The sequence below is a fragment of the Echinops telfairi genome, unplaced genomic scaffold, assembly GCF_000313985.2.
Source record: "Echinops telfairi isolate 266 unplaced genomic scaffold, ASM31398v2 ScPeMD7_3533;HRSCAF=4204_0, whole genome shotgun sequence".
Lineage (NCBI taxonomy): Eukaryota > Metazoa > Chordata > Mammalia > Afrosoricida > Tenrecidae > Echinops > Echinops telfairi.
In genome coordinates, this window is record NW_022107431.1 from 16,202,790 (window position 1) to 16,229,291 (window position 26,502).

Below are 26,502 nucleotides of genomic sequence, written 5' to 3' on the forward strand. Positions count from 1 at the left end.
GGAAAGCCTCGTCTTTCACTGAACTGCTGGCCCTGTGGTTAGCGGCCCAACTCGTCACCCACTATGCTACCAGAAAGGAGAAGAGGAAGGGGTGGAGCAGCTCACCAGGTCACAGGGCCAGTCGCCAGGCTGGGGGAGAGCAGGGTTAGGCTTTACGTCACCAGATTATTAGTTTATATGCACGCGTCAGGTGTATGTGACCGAGAGAGAGGAAGTAAAGGAGCATGAATGAGGTAACAACCGCCTGAGAGCCTCAGAGTAAAAGACTTCTTCTGAGGGCATCGAAAAAGCCTTTTTATCTCGACAAAAGGAAATGTAATAAAGCATGCAATTATCTGTCTGCTGCCACCTGTGCTAGCTTCATGCTGATCATCGGTGCTGTCAAGATATTTAGGCATATGTCTCTCCAAATACTGGCACGAAGGTAGAGAGAGGGAGACAGGGAGAGACTGGGTCCCTTTGTAAGGAATGGTCAGTGTATTTGAATGGGGACTGAAAGATTTGAGGTTCAGCCCCACCTAGAGGCACGTGGGAAGCAAGGTCTGGTGATCCCCTTCCACAAACTCAGCCACAGCAAAGACCCTCTGGAGTCCAGTTCCACGCAGACACACCTCGGGTCTCCAGGAGGCAACCTGACAGCAACAGGGGAGAGATGGACCTACCTGTCAGAGATGTTCTAACGCTGAGATGGGAAAAGAGCCAGGTGTGCCCAGCTAGGATAAAAACACGTCTTCAGAGTAGGTGGAATCCTAGACCTTCGCTGTCTCTTTATTTCATCTCAAAGTTTAAATGTCACCGTTGTTTTTGGACACCTTTGAGCGAGCCCAGGGGTTACAGAGAACTGCCTGCGTAGCGTTGTCATGACTGTAATCTTTACACAAATAGATCGCCAGGCCCTTCTCACGTGGCACTGCTGAATGGGTTCAACTCACCACCTTTTCTGGCTGGTGGCTGAGCATGTCACCATTGATCCAACCAGGTGCCGCGGAATTTAAACAAAGCAAGTCATTCCTAGTTTGAGATCTTCCCACACAAAGTGAATGATGGAGCCATAGGGACCTTAAAAAAAAAGTAATAAAGCCAAACTCACTGCTGCCCCATGTGTCACCACTATACCACGAGGGCAACTCTCTGGGGGCCTTCCATGGCAGGAAATAATAATTCCAGGACTCCTCTTCCCCTGTTCAAGGTGAGGCTTCCAGAAGGACTGACAAGGAACTAGGTCCTTCCTAGGTATTGGGGAATGGGGCAGGCTCTCCTCGGTTTTTAGACAAGACTCGCACAGCTTGGAGCAGTCAGATCAGTGAGGGTCAAAGAGAAGGGCCCGCTTCTCTGAGCCTGTCCAGGACAGTGGTCGAATCCCTCTGAGGCCTCAGGGGGTAGGGGCTGCAGGGAGCTCATCTACCCTCTGGGCTTTGTGCAGAGACTTCTAACCCTCAGCACATCACTGTCACCACTCTGCTTGCTTTGTAATGACCCTCACACATGACACTCCTACGCTGCCCTAGCTGAGATATCCTCTTCAGCTCGGCCTTCACTGTCACGCTGGCAAATGGCTGGGGTAAAGGTTCCCCTGGTTGCCACCACAGGGGGTCACAGCGGCTTGGAGTCTCAGATCCGACAACTGGACAAAGCCCTGGATGACAGTCACTTCCGGATGCAGCAGACCGAAAATATTATCCGCAGCAAGACTCCCACGGGACCAGAGCTGGATGCCAGCTATAAAGGCTACGTGAGTACCCTAAGCCCCCCCGGAGACAGTAGTGTGCCCGAAAACCACAGCTCCGTGACAAAGCACCCTCTGTCCAGAGGACTCAGGGAGGTCCCTGAACGCTGTGCCCCCTGAGCTCATGGACGCAGAGGGCTAACACAAAGCTCTGTTATTAAATTACCTTGTGGGGCCGTGGGTGTGTAATTTATAGGCGCAGGTCTTGGGCTCAAGGCCAGCCCGTTCCTTTCACGGAGCGCTTGGGAAGATGGGTCTGGTTGAAACCAACAAAGGGCTTTGGATCCCAAATGTCATTAGGTATTTTCCCCACGTCAACTCGTAATGGTTAGATTAGGTTGTTCTCGGAGAGGCAAGTCATAGCTAATGGATGACTGACATGTCCTGTTTGTTGTTTTTCTCAAGATTTTTAAAAATTTGTTTGTCTGGTTTTGCCTAGAGTTTTTTTGGTTCACCTAGTGACCTTGGGGATGTTCCTGTCCTGTTTTTCATCATCCATTTTTATTTGAGAACAAGAAAGAAAACCATTCTGAATTACAGGAGGGGTGTGGGCAAAAATAGCCACAAAGAAGTATGTATGATCAGTGGTACTCCTTCAGTAGCTACTGGACAATTGGGGATAATGCTGTTCACGTGGCTCCAATCACGGAGCCAGGCACCGGCAAGAGAATTTTAAAGAAGGTCCCTTTCCTGCCTCACAGCTGCCTTGCACACCCCCAAACTGCTAAGTAAAAGGAAAGAAAAGCCATCGAGTTGACTTTGACTCAGAGTGACCTTATGTGTGGCCGAAGGAAACATGGGAGCCTCCTCCCCGAACCCCCACCACCTCCCACACACACACACTGTGCCTGAACACATTGTAGCTGTAGTCCTAAGGTTTGCATGGGCTTACTTGCAGAAATAGGTCACCTGGCCTTTCTTCCTCATCTGCCTGAGCCTGGAAACTCCACTGGAACCTGTCCCCCAGCGGTAACGCTGCTGGTGTTTGAAATGCTGGTGCTTGGTTTCTAGAACCCCAGCAACAGACTGACAGGCACGTGGTGGTGGGCCTTTGAACAATCAATTCTTCCTCACTTGAATAACCGCTCCCACCTACTGCCTTTTGAAAGGAGGGGTGGGAACTATTCAGTCTACATGAAGGAGCTTCAAAAAGCACGTGTGGGGGATGAAGTTAAAAGATAGTGGCATTTTCCCACCAACTTTTTGAAGTTGCCTCTTATAGGGGGCAGTGGGTTACGCCTTGGGCTGCTAACTGGAAGGTCAGCAGTTCAAAACCACCAGCTACTCTGTGAAAGAAGGGTGAGGCTTTTTACGCCGATAAAGAGTCACAGTCCTTGTGACCCACAGGGCCAGTTCTACTGTTCTGTAGCATCGTCACGTTCAGTCGGAATCCACTCGATGGCAGTGAGTTTGGTGCAGCGCCCTGGTGGTGTGGTGGGCGATACATTGAGTGACTGACCACAAAGTCAGAGGTTTGAAACCATCAGCCACTCTGTGAAAGAGGGAGGAGGCTATCTGCTCCCAACGTCGTGGCAAACCAGTGGGACGGTTGCACTTTGTCGTATGGGGTGGCTTTTAGACCAAATCAACTGGACGGTGGTGAGCTTTTAATCAAGCCCAAGTTCTTGTGTGTCCAGTTTAGCCTGGCCTACCAACTTTGAACAAGCAAAACTTGCCTTTGTAAAAGGATAATAAGGTGTTACGAGCCTGGTGCTGCCACCGAAACGGTGCTTAACCTTAATCAAAAGTAATCAAGGTAGCTTAACATCTGGACTTGTTAAGCATTCAAAACAGACTATTATTAAATGGTCAGCATTGCAGGAGTAGCTACAAATGATTTGTTCTTTTAATCTATGATTGCTGTGGCTGATGACATCCAAAAAAAAGATGGTAGAAGCTTTTTCATTGGTATTAAAAATTAGCCCCTTAATACCTCTTATTCACTGCCATCCACCCTACAGGATAGGGTAGGACTGCCCCCTCCGAGTGTCAAACACCCTGTCTGTTTACTAGAGGAGAAAGCCCCACCTTTCTCCCGAGTTGATACCTATTAAAGGACTTCTGTTTTCTTATGTAACATCTGGCCTACATATTGCTTGATGGTTTTAAGTATCTTAATATTTTAATGCAAAATAAAAATTCCCTGTGAGATTGTGGTAATCTCTATTTTTTTCTAAAAGAATGTGGTATTATCTGCAGTCACATGATTGCGGTGCCCCCATTTGGAGCCAGGATAAGAAAGTGGGAGCGACTTGTCCCCAGTTCTCTGTGGCATTGTTGACAGAGGGCTCTGAGGTTTAAACCCAGCTCCAGTTACTTTGTTTTGATATGTGCATTGAAGAGCAATGCTGAGGCCCTTTCTCACCAGCCGAGTGTGTCTCCCAGGACTATGTCTCCAATGGGCGAACCAATCCTCAGTGGAGTGAGATGGTTTTTCACTGGGTGCTCAGGCAAACACAGCCCCGGTGCCTGCCCCGCAGCTGGGAGGTGGTTTTTCTCCGAAGCTCTGGCATGAGTGAGGGCTGGGGTCACGGGACCCGTGTTTGTCGTCTGAACAGATGAGACTGCTGGGGGAGTGCAGTGGCAGCATCGACTCGGTGAGGAGGCTGGGCCACCAACTCAAGGAGGAAGAGGAGAATTTCCCTGGCTTCGTTAACCTGGACTGCACTGAAACCCAAACAGCCGGTGAGTGGGCCGCGTCCGTGCAGAGAGGAGAGTCCGAAGACCGGAGGCACTGTGCTCCGCTCCGGGCCTCAGCTCCAGAGCGCTGCCGCTGCCGCAGCCGATGTGCCCCTAGTGGGCGACTGTGAAGAGCAGGTGTGCTCACTTACAGCTCTGGAGGCAAGAGCTCCAAATCAGGGTCTTGGCTGCAGCCATTCCATCCTTGCAGGTAGTCGTGGGTTTCTCGTGAGCCTTTGGCTAATAGATAGATGATTCTCACTTCTCACATGGCCTCTGTCTTCCTGTGGGAGGGGATGTGCCTGCGACCACTCTGCTCCTCTGATAGCTCAGAAGTGATAAGGTTTGGGCTCCACCCCACAGTGATGTAACCTCAGATGATGAAGTGACCACATCCCATTGGACTGCATTGTGGAAAGTGATTGCCCTGCATTTCACAAGGCCATGAAGCAATCTGCTCTACCCAAGACCCAATGGTCGAACCCTGATAGCAGCCGGACACGTGTTTGCCTACATCACTGGGAAGGGAAGCAGAGGCTGGCCACGTAGACACATCAACTTAGCCATCACAGACTGCCGAGGTTCTTTCTCTGCTCTGTCTGGAGAGCCTTTGTCCATCTTACAGTGATCTCCAGGAGAGACAGAGGAAGGTGAAGGGCTGTGTAGGTGTTGGACCCAGGCCCTGCTTACTTTAGTGCACTGTCTGTCAATGTATGGGGCCAGGCCCTTCCTGGGTATGGGGTATCACAGATCTCAGTGCCCTGCTGTAGACTACAAGCAAGAATTGGATGATACCTTCAGACCCATTGCTGTTTCTTGCTCTGTAAAGCTCTTTAGAGCAGCAGCTCTCAATCTGTGGGTCTCGACCCCTTTGGGGGTCACATGCCCCTTTCACAGGGGTCTCCCGATTCACAACAGTAGCAAAATCACAGTTATGAAGTAGCAACGAACATACTGCTTTAGAGGGTTAAGTCCTACATAACATAAATACATATGCACACACACACACAAAACCCCCTCCATGCCATTATAAATGCAGATAGGAGAAATAGAATCATGGTACTGTTAACTACATGTGCCAACAATCGAGATGCCCACCAGAATTCCTGTTTTTGCCCCCCCGCCCCGTTGTTCTTTGAAGTTAGTCACCCATCTGGGTGTGTGAAGAGGGCACCTGATTGTTCTGTGCTCATCTTGCCAGGTGTGATCGACCGCTGGGAGCTCCTCCAGGCCCAGGCAATGAGCAAGGAGCTGAGAATGAAACAGAACCTCCAGAAATGGCAGCAGTTCAATTCAGACTTGAACAACATCTGGGCCTGGCTGGGCGAGACGGAGGAGGAGCTGGAGCAGCTGCAGCGCCTGGAGCTGAGCACTGACATCCAGACCATGGAGCTCCAGATAAAGAAGTTCAAGGTAGCAGCCCTCTGCTTTCCCCACAGCCCTGAGCAAAGAGGGGCTCCCACGAAAGGGCCAGTGCTGGCCTTTTCACTCTTGTGTCCCAATCCAGAACACCAAACCTGCCGCCATGGAGTCAGTTACAACAACGCGTGGTGGCCCAGTGGGTTATAAAGTAGAAGTGCTCCCCAGAGCATTCATGGATAAAGATTACCAGTGCTTTCTTTCAGCACACCGCTGGGTGGATTTGAACTACTAACCTTTAGGGTAATCGCCCAGGGCAAACCATCCAGGCCAACCAGGGATGTGTGTTTATTGCACAGCAACAGCTAAAGTGCCCATCGAAATGAAAAAGAATGCCATCCTGTTCCCTAGATCAGAGAGTTATTAATACAGATGGAAGACCAGAAAGATAGACCACATTCTAGAACTTTCCTCCTATGTCAACAATCCCACGTAGTGTAATGAGCTGGTATTTAAGAAATGACATGTCATGTTATTGACATGTCATGAAACATCTAGGCAGCTCAGGGTCAGCTTTGACCTATTTTCAAGAGAAACACAGATGGTTGGGCACTTGCAAACTTGTCTTCTTGGGCTGGGGAGGAATGCTCCCCAAGATTGAACCTGTGGGTTTGTGGGACACCTGGTAAACTCCTTTGACCTGCTTGCATCATCGGAGTCTCCGCAATTGGTGGTGGCAGTGGAAGAAGCACTTTCTACTGTGACGGTCACTAGGAAATAAAACAACATGGCTGTGTGTGAGCATGGTAAGCGTGGGCATCAATGGTTCAGTGGTAGCATTCTCAGATTCCATTCTGGAGGTCCACTGTCCGTTCTACACAAAGGACCTCCTGTGTCAGTTGCGGCTCACAGGAGACTCAGAGCGACCCATGTTGGTGTACTGCTGCGCAGATTTCTGCAGGATTTCTAGACTAATGGAGGCGAGGAAGGCAGGTCTGCTGCTGCTCTTCCAAAAGTCAGCCGTTAGCAGCTCTGGTTCAAAGGTCCTTTTCATACCCCTTCTGGGGATGGTGCCAGGTTTTGCTCTGTTCTGTTGTACATGAAGTCGACCCAATGGCAGACCACTACCAACTACAACTGTGGTAAAGTACCTGGCATTGCACTTGACTTTGCTTTGGGTAGACGGAGATGATTTCATTGGGTGTCAGCCAGTCTGTCCCAATTCATAGCAATGCCATGTGCAATGCAGTAGGAAACTGTCGGATCCTGGGCCATCCTCCCTGTCATGACTATGTTTGAACCACTGTCATCAGTCGCTCTCATTGAGGGTCTTCCTCTTTTTCACTAATCAAGCATGATTTCCTGCTGCAGGGAATGGGTCCTTCCCAATAACATGGACAAAGTCGATGAGACAAAAATCTCACCATTCTCTCTTCTAAGGCACCTTCTCTGCCTGGACTTCTTCCAAGGCAGGTCTGTTTGTTCTTCTGGCAAGCCAAGGTATATACTCAATTCTCTTTGCTTATCCCATCGTTCAAATGAGTCGATTCCTCTTTGATCTTCCTTATTCATTTCCCAGCTATCCCAAGCATATAAGGTGATTGAAAATACCATGGCTTGGGTCAGGTGCACTTCAAGGTACACTGCTGCTTTTTAATACTTTCAAGAGGTCTTACGCAGCAGATTTTCCCAAAGCAAATGTTAATACCTTGACTGCTGCTTTGATGGATAATTGAATATAGATTTCAGTAAAATGAAATCCTTGACAAATTTCAATTGATGATTCCCCGGTGGTGACAATTTTTGATTTCTTTAAATGACGATATAATCCACACCGAAGGCTGTAGTCTTTGATCTTCATCAGTCAGTGCTTCAAACCCTCTTCACTTTCAGCAAGCAAAGTATGCAAGATAACTTCCCTTAACTCTACTGTAAGATCTTAAGTCTCCTTCCAGCCCTGCTACTAAAAGTGCATCAGTAGGTGGAGGCTTTCCTATAGCTGTCCAGCTATGGATTGAGAGCTTGGGTTCTCTTTAAAGCTCATTTAGACCTGAATACTCTCTGTAGAACTTCAAGATGTGCTCCTCTTCCAAATGCAGCTCCCCAGACCATTCAGCCTTGCCTCAGGGGTTAAGTGTCCTGTTTTTCTGTTTCAATGGCTTTAGTGTAAGCTGTCTATTTTGGGTAGCTGTTGCTGCGACTCGCTCTTGGCTATTGTGTTGCTTTGTTTTGAAATTCCAAACAGAAAACAAGTCTTTCCACAGATTCCCCAACAGTCACATCCCTACACAATAGTCTGGACAACAGATCCACCCGTTTCAGGAGCGAGCACTGAAGAGGAAGTGCGATTTTTTAAACCTAGCGATTATAAAATGTAATTTTCTCTGGAGTACCGAATTTTCTCCAGCTCTTCTCTCTGAGAAGAGCTTATGTTGCCAGTGGAGCCAAATTCCTTGAAGAGTTGAAAGATTAAAGGCAAGATTACTGTTGTTGTTGTAAGCAGCCTTCCGGTTGGCTAGCACTCATGGCCACCTTGTATACAACAGAATGAAATGTCACCCAGCTGGGCGTCATCTGCACAATCACTGGTGTCCGTGAGCCCACTGTGACAGCCACTGTATACTTTGAGTGCCTCCTCAACTAAAGGGCTCACCATCCAATGGTGCATTGGACAATAGCGTGTTGAGCTCCATGTGGTTTTTGTTAGCTAAGTGTTTGGGATTAGATGATCTGATCTTTCTTTCTTCCTTGCCTGTCTTAGCCCCGAAGTGCGCCTGAAACTTGTGAAGACCTACCAGTGACCTTGTAGGTCTTTAAAGTGCTGGTGGCTCAGCATTCAGCTTCACAGCAACATGGAGACCACCACAGTCCCAACAACTGAGGAATAGGGGTCAGCGAGATTAAGGCAAGGTCGCCAGGCCTGCCAAGTTAGCCCCTCTAACCACAAACTTGGCCTCTCTGTGCACCATCCTGAACCCTCCTACTTATGTTTTCTTTAAATCCACCATTAGGGTTGCTAAGCATCTCACCGCGGGGTTTCTTGACCATTTGCGGTTCCTGTGGTTGAATTGTCACTTCAACATGTTAAGGGCCTATGTAGAAGTGAAAAGTAAGGACAAGTAGGAAGCAGGGCAGGGCAGCTGAGAAAATCCAGGAGCATGTGGGCTGGATCATTGGGATTTCCAGGATGGCTCACCATACTTCCATCTGGGGACCCTATACCAGTCTCCAGGTGAGATCATCCTGTGATCAAATCCTTGGAATTGAACCATGATTTTTTTTTAACACCCAAAGCTGACAATCAGTTGGCTGTTTTTTGTGGAGTCAAAGTAAGTTGGTTAACTGATGAAATACTCATTCCCTTCTGTTTCCCACTCCAGGAACAGAGCCTGTGACCCCAGCAGGCTTCTCAGGGTAGGTCCACTCCCATTGGTGTCTGTAGACATCTCAGAACTGGGGCCCTCGAGCCTTCCTTCTTGACCAACTCTCCCCTTGATTCCAGTGCACTCCAGTTGGAGGCCCCCTAGACCCACTGCTTAAACATGTAGGTGTCCTGCTTTGGAAACTGCCCCGGCTATGGCTGAGCATTCCCGCAGGGGGTCAGTTCATCACACTCCCTACGGCATTGCACAGGCTCGTCGTGGGCTCCTGGGAGCCTCCTCTTCCCCATGTGTACTTATTCTTGTTTCATCACTAGTTCTTAATTCTCGTGCCTCAAAAGTCATGGCAAGTATTCTGAAAACTCATAAGTTTTCCTGGTTCAAGTCCATTCTTAAAAAAAACAGACTTGTGTGCAAATGTGTGTTGACATGCATTTGAAGTTACAGAAGCTACTGTGTTCACACGTCACCTTGTGTTGCCAGTTACTTCCCTCCGCACTGTGTGGAGATCCACCTGTGTTGTCGTGTGTTCCTCCCTCCATTCCGTCTATGTTTGCGTCCTTCTCAATGCTGTGCACAGCCCCCTCGCAGTGTACCTGGTGTTAACCATTGCTTGGAGTCACTTTTGGCTCATGGCCATCCCCAAGTGCAGCGTGGAACTACTCCCTAGAGCAGGGGTCCTCAAACTTTTTAAACAGGGGGCCAGTTCACTGTCCTTCAGACCCATTGGAGGGCCGAACTAGAGTTTTTAAAAAAAAACTGTGAACAAATTCCTATGCACACTGCACATATCTTATTTGGAAGTATAAATACCAGGGCAAAAACACCGGTGGACCTGATAAATGTCCTCGGCCGGCCGCATGTGGCCCGCGGGCCATAGTTTGAGGACCACTGCCCTATAGTGTTCATGGCTGCAAGAGTGGGCTGAAACCTAAGACCAATTGTGAGGATGGTACAGGGCCGAACAGTGTTTTGCTCTGTCCTGCATAGGGTTTCTATGAGTTGGAAATAACTCGGTGGCACCTAAAAACAACAACAAGAACAACAGCATAGGGTCGAGGCGGGGACCTTGGTCAAGCGGTGACCAAGCTTTTCTTCTGAGGCACCTCAGGGTGGAACTGAACCTCTTTAGCTCGTCGTCGTCGTCAAAGCCTTCACCCTTCATACCGCCAGGGATCTTGCTAGTTCCGGCTATCGTTTTGGCAAAAGAGTGGTTTTCAGACAGGCTGGCATCCCAGGTCGCACCCGAAGGGTCCTAACCCCTTTGTAAAGATGGCTTTATGAAGGTTGCCCCTGTTTGATTGCCTTCCCTTCTCATTGCAGGAGCTGCAGAAAGCTCTGGACCACCGCAAGGCCATCATCCTCTCCATCAACCTGTGCAGCCCCGAGTTCACGCAGGCGGACAGCGAGGAGAGCCGCCATCTGCAGGGCCGCCTGTCCCGGATGAACGGGCGCTGGGAGCGGGTGTGCTCTTTGCTGGAGGAGTGGCGGGGTCTGCTTCAGGACGCGCTGATGCAGTGCCAGGTCTCTGTGCCACGCCGCATGTCCAGTTTCCTTTACTCTGTGACTTGACTGAACCCGCTTAGCAAACAGGTGGCCATCAAGGCAGTTCCAGGGCCTGGTAAACCCATGTGTGTCAGAGTCTGCTCCCAGGGGTTTTCTATGGCTGATTATTCAGAAACAGACTGCCAGACCTTTCTTACGGGTCACCTCTGGGTAGATTCAAACTGCTGACCATTCACTTAAGCAGCCAAGTGCATTGACTAGTTACACTGCTCAGGGACTCCGAGCTAGCAGACTTTGTGTCTAAACCTTTCTTTCACTGTAGTGTCTGTCCAGGAGGTCAGGGGTACAGCAGCTTCAGGCCTGGCTTCTTTTCAGCTCCAGAGACCCTGTCCCCACAAGTTTCTCTGAGACCGACATCCCCTTCTTCTGCTCATTCATTTATTTCATCGTGCACACCTTTCCTGGGCACAGCACGGATGCTTGATGAGCATCAAAGTGAGCATTGTAAATGTGTATCCATCCATTCTTCCCATCATCGATTGCCGATGGCCCAGTCAATGTTGTACTAAGTAGTTGGGACCCCACATGGGTTCGTCCTGGAGCAGGGAAGGCAGCCAAGAAAAATCCGAGTAAATAATACACAAGGACGCTTCCAGCTCTTGACGCCAAGAATAACTGAGAAAGGCCGCTTTGGAGGAATGGCCGGAGGAGTCCTACAGTTCTCCGAGCTGCCTGGCGTGTTCTGGAAGCAGGAATGGGACGCCAGTCTTTTCAGAAAGAAAAGAAACCGGCGTCAATAGCATAGTACGTGAGATGGGGAGGGAGCAGAAGGGTTGGAAGAGGGCCAGCCATCCCATCATGCATGGCCCGTGTCTCAGGGCCAGGAGTCTGGGCTGTAGTTTAACTGTCCCAGCTATCCCTTGAAGAATGTGGAGCCAGCCCTCCAGGTCTGTGTGCACTCCCAGAGTAAGACCGAAAAACAAAGCTCATTTCCTGCTAATTGATTCTGACTCCTGATGACCCTGTGTATGTCAGAGAAGATTGGGTCCCATCGGGTTTACAGCGGCCGGCTTTTCCAGCGCAGATTGCTGGGCCTTCTTAGTCATGCAGAAAAGGTGTCATCAAGGCACCAGCCTTTTGCTGAGCAGTCAAATATGCTAACCATTTGTACTACTCAGGGACACCAAGGATCCTGTAGCTCCTCCATTGGCCTACTGCTCATTTGCTTATAATACAGTGCCTACACTCAAGTCCCTGTCCGTGGGATGAATGGATGGGTAGATGATGAATGACAGGCATGTGAGATGGGACCAACATCTTAAAAGATGAGAACATTTGGGTTCACAGAGAAAAGAGGGGAGTGGGTTTGTCTACTCATATCATTCTTCTTTCAGAAATAAGTCGCTGGATACCCATTTTTATCCTGTCTCAAATTCCCCAAGTAACACATTCGATCTTTTTGGTAGGCACATGAATTCAGGTAACCCTAGCAGCCCCAATCCCTTCCTCTTGAACGGAGCATATCTTTGCAGTAGTAGTTTTTGTGGTGCTAGTGTTGCCAACAAATCTCTTCGGAGTCATAGTGACCTTGTGTCCAAGCGAAGGGTCCACTGCCCAGTCCTGCATCGTCCTCACACGGGTCCAGCCACTGCGCCCGTCCAGCTCCTCAAGGGTCTTCTGTGTTGCTGACCTTCCACTGTCCCGAGCACGAGGTCCTTCTCCAGAGGCTCATCCTTCCTGAACATGCCCATGGGACGTGGGACGAAATCTTGCCGCCTTTGTTTCCACAGGGCATTCAGGCTAGGCTTCTTCTGGTATGTTCACTCTTACTCACCAACACCACAATCCCGGTATATCCACTTTTCAGTCGTCCTTAAACACAGTCCTGCTCACCCGTCGCTATGGTCGAGGACGGAAATTAAATCTCCCCTGACGGGGAAAGGAAAGCTTGGGACCTAAGGCTGCCTTACACTCCCCTTTGTTTTTGGCAGGACTTCCATGAGCTGAGCCATGGCTTGCTCCTGATGCTGGAGAACATCGACAGGAGGAAGCACGAACTTCTTCCGATCGATGCTGATCTTGACACCGAGATGCTTCAGGACCAGCACAAGCAGCTTACGGTAGGATGTGTGGGCTCTGGTACTGCTAGCTGGCTTTTGCACGGTTCCGCTTCGCATAAAGAAAACGTGTGTAGGTGACAGCGTTTTTGTTGTGACTTTGGGGTTATGGCCCGTGACGTGTGCTATTTGCACCTGTACTCGGAAGCCGACATCTGCTGGCTTTAAACTTTTGTTCTTAAGTCATTGCTTCAGAGGGAACATGTTAGATTTTCTCCATCTCAACGGGCTTCTTTTTATGAAGGCAGCTCTTTGGTGAATTCTGGTGTGTGTGTGTGTGTGTGTGTGTGTGTGTGTGTGTGTGTGCGTGCTTCGTGTGTGTACGGGCTTCTATTTATGAAGGCAGCTCTTTGGTGAATTCCGGTGTGTGTGTGTGTGTGTGTGTGTGTGTGTGTGTGTGTGTGTGTGTTTAAAGTTCAACTTCTCTTGGTAAGTTGGTGTCCCCAAAGTATATGTTGAGAAGAATCATGAAAGGACTCTGTTTTGTTTTGTTTTGAATCCGCTGGTGAGCAGTTCTGACCCGGCAGCTCACCAGGGTGCTCAGTGTAGAGCTGTGCTCCGTGACGGATTCACGGCTATGACCTTTGGGCAGTGGATGGCCAAGACTTTCTCCCAAGAAAGGCTCCCAAACCTTTGGCTAGTAGTCAAGTGCATGACCAGTTATGACCCCCATGGACTCTCTGAAGGCCCCTGGAACTGTGAGAGGAGGAAGAGACCATTTAGACTTTGTAAGAAGAGTAAAAATCATCCAATTCAGCATTTACCTTAGCGCTGGGTTGTCTTAAAGCTTCACCTTGCCTTTCACCTAAAGCTAAGGCAAAAGGGCAAACTGGGATCAGAGTGTCTGCATTTCTTGACATAAAGAAGGCATGCCAGTTTTCAAGGCGTAATAAGGATTTTCTGGGATTTTAAAACCCTCTTTTCAACTTAACTAGCCTAAATTGCAGAATCAGTCTGTAACCAAGAGGAAATCGCCACGCAATTGGATTTGTATTGGACCTTTGACTTCTGTCCAAAATTAAATTATGAATTACATATCTATGTATGTGTGTGTATATATGTATGTGTGTGTGTGTGTGTGTGTATAATCTTGTGTAGATATCAGGGTATACCTTGACCTACTTGCATTTTGTCAGACCCCTGGTGGTGTAGTGGGTAGCACGTTGCAAGCTCAGCAGTTGAAAAGTTTTTCCTCAGGAAAAAGATGAAGCTTTCTAATCCCATAAAGAGTTACAGTCTCAGAAACCCAAAGGGGTAGTTCTCCTCTGTCCCATAGGATCGCTGTGAGTCGGAATCGACTCAATCGCAGTGGATTTTTTTGTTGTTGTTGTTCCATTTCCGTTCAATAGAATCCCTGGTGCCTCATTTGCATCATACTTCAGATTTTAAGTTCTTTCCCCGACACTGATCGATGTGAACCTTTGACTCACACTTGCTGTGTGCCGGGCAGGAAGGGGTTGTTTTCACCAGATGAGCAGACCGAGACCAGAGTGGTTGAAGAGGGAGTACACTCACCTGCTGGATGACAGTCACGTCACCCTGTCCTTCTCCAATTTTTGCCCATGATAAAAAATTATGACAAAATAAATCTTATCCTCTGCATAGCAAATACGGCATGAGCTGTTGGAGTCCCATGCCAAAGTGGCCTCCCTTCAAGACATGTCTCGTCAACTGCTGGTGAATGCGGAGGGGGCAGACTGTCTGGAAGCCAAAGAGAAGGTCCACGTCATTGGGAACCGACGGAAGCTCCTCTTGAAGGAGGTCAGCCGTCATATCAAGGACCTGGAGAAGTTGCTGGACATGTCGAGCAGCCAGCAGGTACGTGCCAAGCAAATGTCCTTGTCTAGCAGCTTCTTCCGGTTAGCAGCCAAGTGCTTAAGAATGACACCACCTAATGACAGACAGGGGGCTCGTCGCCCATCTCCACGAACTATTAATGCCATACGTGGAGGAGTCACAGCAACGCTTTAGCTCTATCTTCCAGGTCATTCACAACTCAGAGTTTCCAATCCCATCTTTTATGTAGTTTTTGGGTCCTATTTTTCCTAAGAAAGGGTTTGACTTTGGAGACGTGGCTGGAGCAGGGAGCAGGGATTAGGAACAGACCCTCTCAGGAATCCTTACTGACAGTGCGTGTCCCGGGCAGGATTTGTCGTCGTGGTCGTCTGCTGATGAACTGGACACCTCGGGGTCTGTGAGTCCTGCCTCAGGAAGGAGCACCCCCAGCCGACAGAGCACGGTAACTCTCTGCGGGTCCCCTTGAGGGAGCACTGGGGAGAGACGCATTGGTGCCCACCACAGAGTCCCACCAAGCAAGAGCCCCCCCATGAGGAGGGTATTGGAAAGATTAGCACCACTCCCCAGCACCAGTGGTTCTGTTTGGTTTATAAAAAAAAAAAGCCAGGGCTCAAAGTGTGGTGGGTAGTACAGGGAGACCAATGACTGGGATTGTTCTAGCATGGCACTCATTTGTCCCTCTGGTGACTGCTCCCTTCAAACCACCACCACCGTGTTCCCCTAGGGCGTAGCATACAGCTTCATGCAGGGCCTCCACCCCGAGGGGCACCAGAGCGAGATTGTCTTCTGAGACCACTGAGTGTAAGAGTAGAGGTTCTGTTGACTCGCCAGGGAAGGCTCTCCTGAGTGGAGTCCTCGAAGTTCCCGTCAGCCCTCAAAGCCTCCAGGGTAGCAACAAGTTCAAGTCCACTCAAGACCTGTGTGAGCCCTCAGCCCTCACCGAACCACAGCGGAGACGGACAGACAGGCGTGGCCCTGGCTGCCCTCTATACCTTGGTTTCTCGATGTAATTAGAAGCTTGTGTTTAGTTTATTTATTTATTTTGTCCTGCATCATGGGTCTATTCATTTTGTTTATCATTCCATTCTCCTTCGTTTTCACAAGTATGGAGTTTATTTGTGTTAAAGTTCTATGCTGATAAATGTTATTATCGTTTTTAGGATTTCATTTTTCCTTTTTGTAACGGCATTCACTAGTTTCCTGTAGATCCTAGTTTTAGAATGTGAAGGAATACTGGCTTTTTTTTTTTAACTCAAATTTTAACCTGTCACTAACCAACATGTGGGGCTTACTGGCTCTTTCCCGCTCTACAAAGAGCAGCCACATGTGATTGTCGTTATTTTTCACCTTCCCAGAGTCTGTGAGATGTTTCCGGGTTCTAGGAAACAGGGAGAACAAGATATATTCATAAAGTATCTTTGAAATGCATTTCAGGCTGTAATGAATTACACAGTGATTGTAAGTAAATATAGAGAGCCCATTGAGCTGATTGGAATCAGTTTTGTTTCTACCATGATAAGAAAAACATGTACATAAGAGACTTTGATGGGGACTATAGTGCCCTAATTTATGTTTCTTGATGACTAATCCTGTCGATGGAAAACCTGCTTGGTTTCTTCAATCAAAGAAAAGCCAGTTTCCTGAAGTCACGAGGCTCGATGATCATTTCATTTGATTTGTGTCTCCTTTGCTGCACTTTTAGTTTAATTTTCATCAGTAGCTTGTCTTTATTTGCCTGGACTGAACATTCTTCTTTCTTTGCCCCCCCTGTTCATTGCAAACAGCCACGAGGCAAATGTAGTCACTCCCAGCCTGGACCCTCTGCCAACAATCCACAGAGCAGGTACCTGATTCTCCTGGTTTGCACACTGTTCTAGAAGGCTAAGAGGATGATGAGAAGCGCCCATGCTGTAGGAAGGCCTGCCTCTGGGTAGTTGGGAAAAGACTCATTCCAAACCACACCCTTCGCTAATCAATTGGAACAGACGTCTCCAATTCTTCCCGCACGCATTATTGGGACCCCCGACAAATCTTGTGTTGAGCGTACCAAGCCCACCTGGTATTTCTCATCAGATGGCATTCCGGGTGTACATACGGCTTCTCCACAGGAGCACCCACCATCCTGGGATTCGTGGGGCAGAATTTCATCATCCTCTTTACTTCTGGATTTTACAGTAAGACAGGTAAAATGGAGGGAATTACTTTAGCGCTCACCGAACCCACACATCTGAATAAAAGCTACTAACACCCCCAGCTTTTTTTTTCTTTCTTTTTTTCTTTTCCTGTTTTATCCAGATTGTGGGTTTTGGATTCTCAAAAATGGCAAGTCCTCATTAGGTGATCTGCCTGACAACCAAGACAGCACCTCTCTCTTCAGCTTCTCCTAGAACTTCTCTCAGCCAGCGCGCCCCCACGCACACTTTCACCTTCCTGAGCTCTTTTGCTCGGACAGCAAGCCCAGGGCCCCTGCCCAGTCCCCCACCTGCCAGTCCACCCCACAGCCACCCACCACTCGGCCACTCTGTGTCCCACCCCTGCCTCCCGCCACCCTCATCTCCACAGCTCACAGCGCTTTGCATCGTCATGGTGTGATGTCTTCGCTCCTGTTCTCTTCCACTAATCAGCTCCTGTGTCCCCAGACTTCTTTGCGGAAGTGAAAATACTCTGTCCTCGGAGCTTATTTTCACCCCAAAACTCCCAAGCCGCTTACTGTCGAAGTAGCTTGCCCTTTGGGAAGGGTCTCATCACCCAGCGAGCAGGAAGCGAGATTCCTGAAAGGAAGGAAGGTGGTGGGACCGAGACTGTAAACACGCCTGGAACCCTCCTCTGCAGGTCCCCAGCCATGTGCTGACTGCTAAAGAGGACTGGCTCTTGGACGTGGGTGGTCCTTCTCCCGCAGCTGAAGCCGTGCAGAGACGTAGTTCCGTGTGCTTGCTGGTTAAATTTCCTTTGACGGAACTGTTCCGTGTGTTTGTTTCCTTTCCTATCGGTTTGATTTGAAAACAAGTTGTTTCTGTTTTTGTTTCTCTGTGGCAAAACATCCCAGATAAAATAAGAAGGAAGGAAACCTCCCAGGGACTCTTAGGGACGGCAATGCATCTTTGTGGGGGCTGCGATATTTGCTGAACCCCTTCTTAAAACACAAGAGATAGCCGTGTGCTGTGGACAGACCACTCCTAGATTTCCCATCTTCTCCCCACTGATTACTGGTGTGCTCAACACAGAGACCAGGGGGAACCCCTTGTCTTCCCTGTGGGACGCCAGAGGCCAATGCTCTGGCTGATGGGCATGATGGTTAAGAGTCAGAGAGAGCCCTTCTGTTGTCAGACCACACCAAGCGCAACCACTGTGGTTCCTCGTGTTAGAAGTTGATTTGTGCCCGAGGGGAATACTCAGAAAGGTCACCTCCCACTGCTCCCCCAATTCGTTCAACTGTACAGAATCTGAGATCCCAGAAACTCAGAGAACTTATGCATTAGGGCAGGAGTCCTCAAACTACGGCCCGCGGGCCACATGCGGCCCGCCGAGGACATTTATCTGGCCCGCCAGGTATTTTTGCCCCATTTGTTTTTTTACTCCAAAATAAGATACATGCAGTGTGGATAGCAATTTGTTCATAGTTTTTTTTTTAAAAACTATAGTCTGGCCCTCCAACGGTCTGAGGGACAGTGAACTGGCCCCCTGTTTAAAAAGTTTGAGGACTCCTGCATTAGGGCAACCAGTGTTTCCACTTGTCTGCTAGCAGGCCTTAGCAGCTGCTCCCCCACCCCCATGCCTGCATTCTCACGGTGCCTTCCGCAAGGGCCTTCCAACTCCGCTCTGCTCAGCCCTGTTAACACCTTTCTGAACACGCAGCACTGGTCCAGGTGGCCACTCGGGAGGGCAGGGAGTACAAATGAACTTCACCCGAATGGCATGAGACTTCTAGCAGCTTGGCCCACTGGTTGTGGTGGAACATGCTCGGGCATCTAAACTCCTTGGCACCCCAGGTGTGGGGTGAGCCCAGCGGGGACAATGAAGTGCAAAGTCTGCATGGAGAAAATCAACACTGCCACCCTGCGGGCCACCATGGTCTCCCCCCTCCTGGATTCGTGAGTACCTTGGGCTTGATCTTGCACTGGCTCAGCAGCTTGGGAAGGCAATTGTAGATGCACAGGCAGCCTCCAACACCAGCCCCAGCGGGCTGCATCTGGAAACATCGAGGCACGTACCCCTCCAGAGAAGGGAAAGAAATGAGAAGAAAGTTGGCATGCGTTTGAAGGCAGGGGTTTCTGACCCATGTTTGGTGGTTTACAGCCCGATGTTCCTTGTATTGGTTGCATGACGTACACATTTCCGTTTGGTGGTATGGTAACTGTTCTATGTTCTCTCACATAATACTCTAGACACACACCTGGCTAGATGCTAGAATTGGCTGAACTGAACACCTGAACCAATCCCAAACAAAAAAGAAACCCACTGCTATTGAGTCAGTGCCGACTCAGACTGACCTTGTATAGGACTGTCAAGCCAGTAAATCTTCAAGGCCATTTTCCCACAGAGCAACTGGTGGGTTTAAGGCACCAACCTTGGGGTTAGCAGCCCAATGCTGAACTGACAGCAGCATCAGGGTTGTTTTGACCTACAGAATGCCTTGGGCCTATACCATGAGTACAACGTGGCTCCTGGCGTGAAAGACTTGTGGCAGGTCACCACTCGAGAGTCCAGGGAGTCTATCAGGAGCTCCCCAGCATCTGAGAAGCCCTGTGCATACACCCACAGTTCTGGTTTTCAACATGGTATCTGAGGCTAGACCTACTGGAGCCCTGGTGGCATGGTGGTTGCACTTGGACTGCAATCCTAAAGGCCAGAAGTTCAAAACCACCAGCCGCTCTGCATACCAACTCCATAAGAAATGGAATCACCTCCCTGTCAAATGAGATTCCTTTTCTTATGGAGTTAGTGTTCCAGGCTTTTCTCTCAGACACCAGCCACAATCCAAGCCGGACCATGGCCATGAGTCAATTCTAACTTGTAGTCGCTGTGCAGGGCAGAGTGGACATGCTGCTTTGGGTTTCTGAGTGTTTACATCTTCATGGGAACAGACTGCCTCAACTTCCTCCTTCAGGGCAGCTGCTGGGGTTCAAACACTGGCCATGTGACAGTTGCTTAGCCCACTGTGCCACCAGGACTCCTGGCCCAATGGGGATCTGTTTATTCCAAGTATTCCTGGGGCTTCACCTAAAGAGTCGGCCTGTCGTACTCTCCTGTAGGCTTCTCCTCGGCTGTTTGGAGGTGTCCATTCCCAGTGGGTAGGCCCGGGCCTTGGGAAATCGCTCCATCTTGGAAAGCACTATTAGTATATTAGAGACATTTCCCAGCGAGAAAAGGCTGAATCCAGCCAACAACATGAGACCAAGTCAGGACGCTTTGGGTCTAGTAACTGATCACAATAAGTTGCTGGTCTTCATGGTTTTTTTTTTTTTTCTAAGCACCATGCTAAGCATTGCATATATATATTACCTCCTGTAACCTTCATACTGACCTTATGTCATTATGGCCAGAATCCCTGTTTCCTAAGTGAGGGCACTGAGAACTGGAGAAAATGAACTTCTCCCCAATTTCGAAGTTGAAACTTGGTTCCACCTCCCTGGACCCTAACTTGATAACCACTCCACCCTCCCAGGTGCTGTCAAGGCAGGCCCATTCCTGGAATGCTCACGGGTATCAAAGTAGCTGTGCTCCCCAGGGCAGGGCCAATGGCAGAGTCTTCAGAAGAATATCACCAGGCCTTTCTTCCAAGGCACCCTTGAATACAAACCAACCTTTCAGTTAGCCTCCAAGCTGTGGGTGGGGGTGTTACAAACCCCTGATGTGGTTTATATAGAACCAGTTCAAATACTGGGTTTGGAATAAGGAGAGGCTGGAGTCTAAAATGCATTCTGGAAAACTTGTCTTCTGAATCTGCTGTTCAGGAAACATGCTGGGTTCCTAAGACCATTTGCACAAGAAACAAGTTCACGACCAAGGGAGACATTTCCTTAGACAAGGGGCTGTTTTATTGCCTTAATAAACCCCTGTTATGATACTGACAGGGATATCAGACAAGACCTTCGTGAATTGGATGGTCTTTTCACCTGGGTTTAAGGAACCTGTGCCCACAATTTGCTCATTTCCCTTCTCCGATTGTGTACATTTCTCAGTGAGTCGCGCTCTGTCGCTCTGTCGTGCCTTCTTCAAACTTCCTCACATCCCTTTGTCTTACTGGCTTTGGGGGATGGACTGTGTCGTCCTGCTTCCTGTCCTCCAGTGCACTTTCCCACCGATGTGTTCGGCAGCAGGACAGAACCACGTTGGGGTAATCATTTATGCAGACATTTCAGGGGGATGGACGGGGATGGACTGAAAAAAAATAGTGTTAGAGAAAGCGGAACACCAATTATATTCTCTGGAGAGGTAAGGTATAAACATTTTCTCCCCTGAACAGATTTATCCAACATAGCCATGGATTTAAATAATAGAATAAGTTGTTTTTCATGTCGTTGTTGTTAAGTGCCATCAAATTGGTTCTAATCCAAAGCACAACAGGAGGAAATACTGCCCAGTCCTGTGCCATTCTTACAATGGTTTCTATGCCTGAGCCCGTTGTTGCTGGTGCTGTGTGACTAAGTGCACACGTTCAATTGTCCCTGCATAGACAGTCTGAACTGACACCTACGCATGTAAAAAGGCAAGAAAAGAGGGTAGGGTCAGAAGGCAACCTCATATACAATTTCCCCAAACTCTTGAAACAGAGGTGATTGGAAGGTCAATAGATACATGTTGAGAGTACACCTTTACTGGGGTCCCTTTAACCTGGGGTACAAAAGGCTTAGAGGGGTGCCAACATAAAGATGCAAGTTGAATTCTTGGAAGATGCCCCATGAGGTGCTGTCTGTTCTCAGCCGGTGGACTGGACACTTCCAAGGGCAGTCAACTGTACGGAGGATCACCAAGCACTGGCTGTTCCCTGTGTCCCATGACCTCTCGCCAGGTTGGCATTCCTCCGTGGTAGAAAGCACACCCTCATTAAACTGTGGAAAGAAGGCTCTGATGCTGTTAAATGTGCCATGTCCTTCAACAACATATGGCCAGTCGCCCAAAATGGTCCCCTTTCTAGTTTTTCTCCCCGGTGAGCTAGTCAATGGGAAGCCCTGGTTTTGCTCTTGATCTTTTATCTAATTGCTCTGAGAAGCTAATCATTGACCAGCAGGGCCCATTCACCTCTGTCAGTCAAATTGCACGCAATGGCTCCCAAAGAAAGTGGGTCAGTCAGGAACGTTGCTCCTTTTATTGAAACACTTAGCCACAAGGACAATTGGGACTCGGTTTGGCCCTTCTGTTGTGACTGAGGAGCTCCAGGCAATGGGTGTTGTTTGCCCGAACATGTTTTCAACTCATAGGAAGGACATATTGGAGAAACCTACAACCTCAAGTTCATCAGTAGCCACTCCCATCCATTTGAAGAAGGGTCCAACTGTTGGGTTATACACTCTGAGGGCTGAAAGGAGTCTAGGATGCTAACTTACCCACCATCTTCTCAGGTGAGCAAAAAGAAGGCCAGACAGTCTAATTTACTTGCCCAGGATGAGACAACTGCCTCCAAACGAAATGTCCTGAAGCCTCTGTATTGATTTGACATCATATTTTGAGACTTTGTTATTACAAGCCTGGATTTGAGACACGGGGAAACCTTTCAAGGCCAACTGTTTTAGGATCCTAGTGTTCCTTTCTTTGCTTCTGTATGTGAGATACTTGTGATGTAATAGGAAATTCCGTCACATGGCCCACCCCAAAGCATTGCCTAGGAGAGAAGGCAGCGGGCAGGAGCCTTTGAACCCCAAGTTCCTGCTAGTTCTCCTTATTTAATTGTGAGATTTGGAACAGGTCACCTGTCTTCTCTGTAAGGCAGATTCTGGGAGTTAAAACCCCCAGAGGTGAAATCTTAATTCTACCCCTTGTTGCATATAAAGTGGATCAAGTGACTGTACTCCTCTGAGCCTCCTTTCCATTCATTTCTGAAATGAGGAATCTCAGTACACACCTCCGAGGATCACAGTTAGAGAAACCAAGGTGCTTGTTCCCTGTGTTGCCTACCAAATGTAAACAAATGCTAAGTCTCCATAGCCAGAGGGGCCCTGTGGGTACTGTGGGGGAAGCAGTGGGCTGATTACCTACCAAGTCAGTAGTTCAAGTCCAACAGAAGCTTTCACGACAGAAAAAAATGAGGCTATCAGCTCCCAAAATGAATTATAGCCTCAGAAACACTAGATGGGGTCACCATGAATCAGAGTTGACTGGATGGCAGTGGGCTTGGTTGGCTTAATCTTAGCCATAATTCAATTGCCAGTGGTCCAATTCTGGATCATGGTGACCTTTTGTGTCTCAGACACTTGTTAACTGGACCCCACAGGGCTGTCAGTATCTGGTTTTTCAGATCTAGATTATACCAAGTCTTTTTTCCCCCAGGTGCCTCTGAGGCATGTCAATCTTCAACCTTTTGGTTCATAGCTGAGCACATCAACTCTGTCTATGAAATTAGGAGATGAATGATATGCCCTCTATCAAAGGCTCTTTTCCCTCTAGGAGCTCTGGTGGGGTAGAGGGCTACATGCGGGGCTGCTAATCATAAAGTCCGCAGTTAGAACCCACCAATTTCTCCTTGGGAGAAGTGTGAGGCTGTCTACTCTGCCAAAAATATAAAAGCTCAGAAACCCACAGGGGCTTCCCTGTCCCATAGGATTCCTGTGAGTTGGAATCCACTCAAGTCAGTGAATGCATCTTCCCTCCAGTTAATAATGGATATGACATATTTCTTGGATGCTCTACCCTATTTTCAGAAAGCATATGACTTTTCCTCCTCAGCTGATTAGGAACCATGCCTCCATCTTAGCATGAAGACAGGTAATCAGTGTAACCACCTGATGGTGAATGAACTCAAGGGGCCTCACCATTGGGAGACTAAACAGACCAATGAGTAGAAGATAGACCATGTGTAAGCCACTGCGGGCCTTTTGAGGTGAGAGACCATCGAGTCTAACTTGAGAGGAGAGGTACACTCTTTTCAACTCCAAGATGAAATGAGTTGTTCAGGGTCTCATGGCCATGGGTCGGGGACTTCAGAAAAGACCAAGGTTCCAATTGGGTCGGTGATTAATTTCATCAAGAAACACACTGTGTTCCATGCCTGCTGGGCTCCCACAGGGCCAAGATGTCTCCTCTCTTCCTTTGCTGACTTAATGAAAGCCCTCTGAGTAGTCTCTCTGACCTCTTCCATAGGGGATTACATCTGATTTTTAAATTTTATTTTAGCATTTATTTTCTCTGGTGCCCTCATTGCCTCAGTCTGCTGCCAGAAATTAACAGCTACTAGGAGAGCTAGACATAGTAAAACCCACTGAGCCTCCAGTAATATCGTTTTCACACCTTCGTACTTCTCCAAATGGCATCTCACCCAGTGCCTTTACCCTCAGCGCTACTGAAACCACTCGGGAATCTGCTAGTGTGGAGGGAACCTGTCGTCCCCTCTCTTCTTTTCTGTGTGTTCTTGCCTTGTTTGTGTGTTTGTGTGGACATACAAAATGCCACTGGTAATGACTATTTCTCCTTCCCACTGGTAACCAATAAACATTACTGGGAGAAAGGGGGATACACAGCAAAAAAATGGAGGCATGCAATCCAGAACCTCCTTCTATATCTAGTCTCTCATAGATACTTCTTATGAAGTGTGAAATTCATGCCTCGTCACTGATGCGCTGCTTCAAAGGAAACTGGAACTTTGGATTGAGAAGGGGCAGAGGCATGTCACTGAAAAGAACGCCTAGAACAAGCACTGGAATTGCGCCCCTGTTCTAATATCTAGGCGCCATTGTGGGTTACGTGTTGGACTGCTAACCACAAAGGCAGCAGTTTGAAACCACTAGCCATTGCACAGGAGAAAGATGAACTTTCCTACTCCCACAAGTGATTATCTCAGAAGCCCACAGGCGCAGTTGTACCCTGTCCAACAGGGTCCCTCTGGGTCAGAATTGATTCAATAGCAGTGGATTTGCTTTGGTTTGGTCCAGACAGCTAACCTCCAAGTTGTAAGTTAACTGTCATAATATCTGTGGCAGCAAGGTGAGGCTGTCTGTTCCTGTAAAGAATGACACCCTTGAAAAACCTGATAGAATGTTGCCGTGGGTCAGGAATCGCAGCCCTGCTGGCTTAGTGCTTACATATTGGGTTACTAACCATAAGGTCAGCAGTTCGAAAGCACCAGTCACTTCTCAGTAGAAAAAGAGACTTTCTACTCCTATAAAGAATTACAGTCTTGGAAACCCACAAGGGCGGTTCTCCCCGGTCCTATCAGGTCACTATGAGTCAGCATCTACCGGATGGCAGGAAGCTAGTTAGTTACCATATATACTTGTGTATAAGCCTAGTTTTTCAGCACATTTCTAATGCAGTTTTTGTGGTAAAATTAGGTGCCTCGGCTGATACTCGGATCAGCTTATACTCGAGTATATATGGTAGTTAGTTTGTTGGTTGGTTCGTGGTTTGTGGGTCAGGATCATGATGGCAGTGGGTACCATAACATCAGCTCAAAAAACAAGTTGGGCTCATTACAATTTCCTTCATACCTGGTGGCATGACGCATAAATAACAACTGCGCCTTCCTTGTCTTCAGCGATGAAATTGCTCTCTGACAAGCTCAAAGGTGTTTGAGCCTCTTTTCCTCCTGTTCTCTGCAGAACAAGTTCACACTGTCTGCCATGATTCCCAGATCCAAAACCAGTCTCACTGCCCTCGAGTGACTCAATACAACCCTGTAAAGCCAGGTAGAACTGCCCCTGTGGGTTTCTGAGACTGTAACTCTTTATGAGAGCAGAAAGCCTCATCTTTCTACCAACAACTGGCTGGTGGCTTTGAACTTCTGACCTTGCAGTTAGCAGCCCAATTGGTAACTCCCTACTCACCAGGGCTCCTGCCATGGAGACCCTCAGATGTGGAAGCAGCAGTGTATCTTGACTGAGTAATCCTGACCAGCTAGTGTTGGAGACTCACAATGGTTAACAGACACTGCACAGTGATGCCACCTTTACCGGCTGTACTTAGACTCACCTCTGAGAAGGAGCCTCGGAGGTCATGGGCCATCAGTCTTGTTCAGAAAGGTTATCTGATTTTCTCAAAGTTGTAGTGCTAGTCAGAGGGGGAGCCTAGCAACTCTCACTCAAGCCAAGAGCTCTGTCGACTTGCACCATTGCCTTCTTTCCTTCAGACGGCTTTGGGACCCAACAGGGTCAGAGCCAGATGCTGACTCAGTGCAAAATGAAGCCAAGGTAGACTTGAACGTGGCTTGAGCTCTCCTGGGGCCGCACCAACAGACTAGGGCTGCCTTTACCCTTGTTGCCTGCATTGGGCAGACCCCAGAGAGCTGTGTAGATAGATCATTTATATGAGTTTGACAACAACTAATTTGGCCTAATGGTTCTCTGGATAGTCTTCAGCCCAATCTAAAAATGTCTTAATTATCCCGGATCCACTTCATTGATGCTGGTCCATTTTGAGGAGAGGCATCTTGTTGGCGGGAAGGAAACTATTTTAGCAAATGAAGGGGTGAAATGAGTGGAATTTGTTCCTCGATTAGTACTGTCAGCTGGCTGATTAAATACTTATTTTATTGTCAGCGTGGTTTCCCAACTCCTGGGTTGGTGGTGGGGAGATGGCCCCAGGCTCCAGCAGACTGGCAGGGAACTGCCAAATTGGGTTGGGGTTGGCATGACCCTTTGACTCCTTGGGAGGTGTGGAAGCCAACAGCAGCATCCATCCAATGTTTGAGTGGCGTGTCAATTCTTCTCTCAGGTCCATAAACGGTGGCTCCGGTTCCTCCCTTTCTGAGCCTCGGCCAGAGCGGTCCAGCCGAGCCTTCTTCCTCCGG

General features: G+C 48.5%; 1 protein-coding gene across 1 annotated transcript in view; it reads left to right on the forward strand.

The window, feature by feature from the left end:
- SYNE1 (spectrin repeat containing nuclear envelope protein 1) overlaps nucleotides 1-26,502 on the forward strand; it is a 326,773-nt gene extending 300,271 nt beyond the window's left edge. Inside the window, exons 98-105 of the mRNA XM_045294717.1 lie at nucleotides 1,590-1,732; nucleotides 4,285-4,411; nucleotides 5,607-5,818; nucleotides 10,468-10,668; nucleotides 12,642-12,770; nucleotides 14,373-14,585; nucleotides 14,914-15,006; nucleotides 26,427-26,502. Coding sequence (XP_045150652.1) covers nucleotides 1,590-1,732; nucleotides 4,285-4,411; nucleotides 5,607-5,818; nucleotides 10,468-10,668; nucleotides 12,642-12,770; nucleotides 14,373-14,585; nucleotides 14,914-15,006; nucleotides 26,427-26,462 — 1,154 coding nt within the window. The 3' untranslated portion in view covers nucleotides 26,463-26,502. The remainder of the gene's footprint in view (nucleotides 1-1,589; nucleotides 1,733-4,284; nucleotides 4,412-5,606; nucleotides 5,819-10,467; nucleotides 10,669-12,641; nucleotides 12,771-14,372; nucleotides 14,586-14,913; nucleotides 15,007-26,426) is intronic.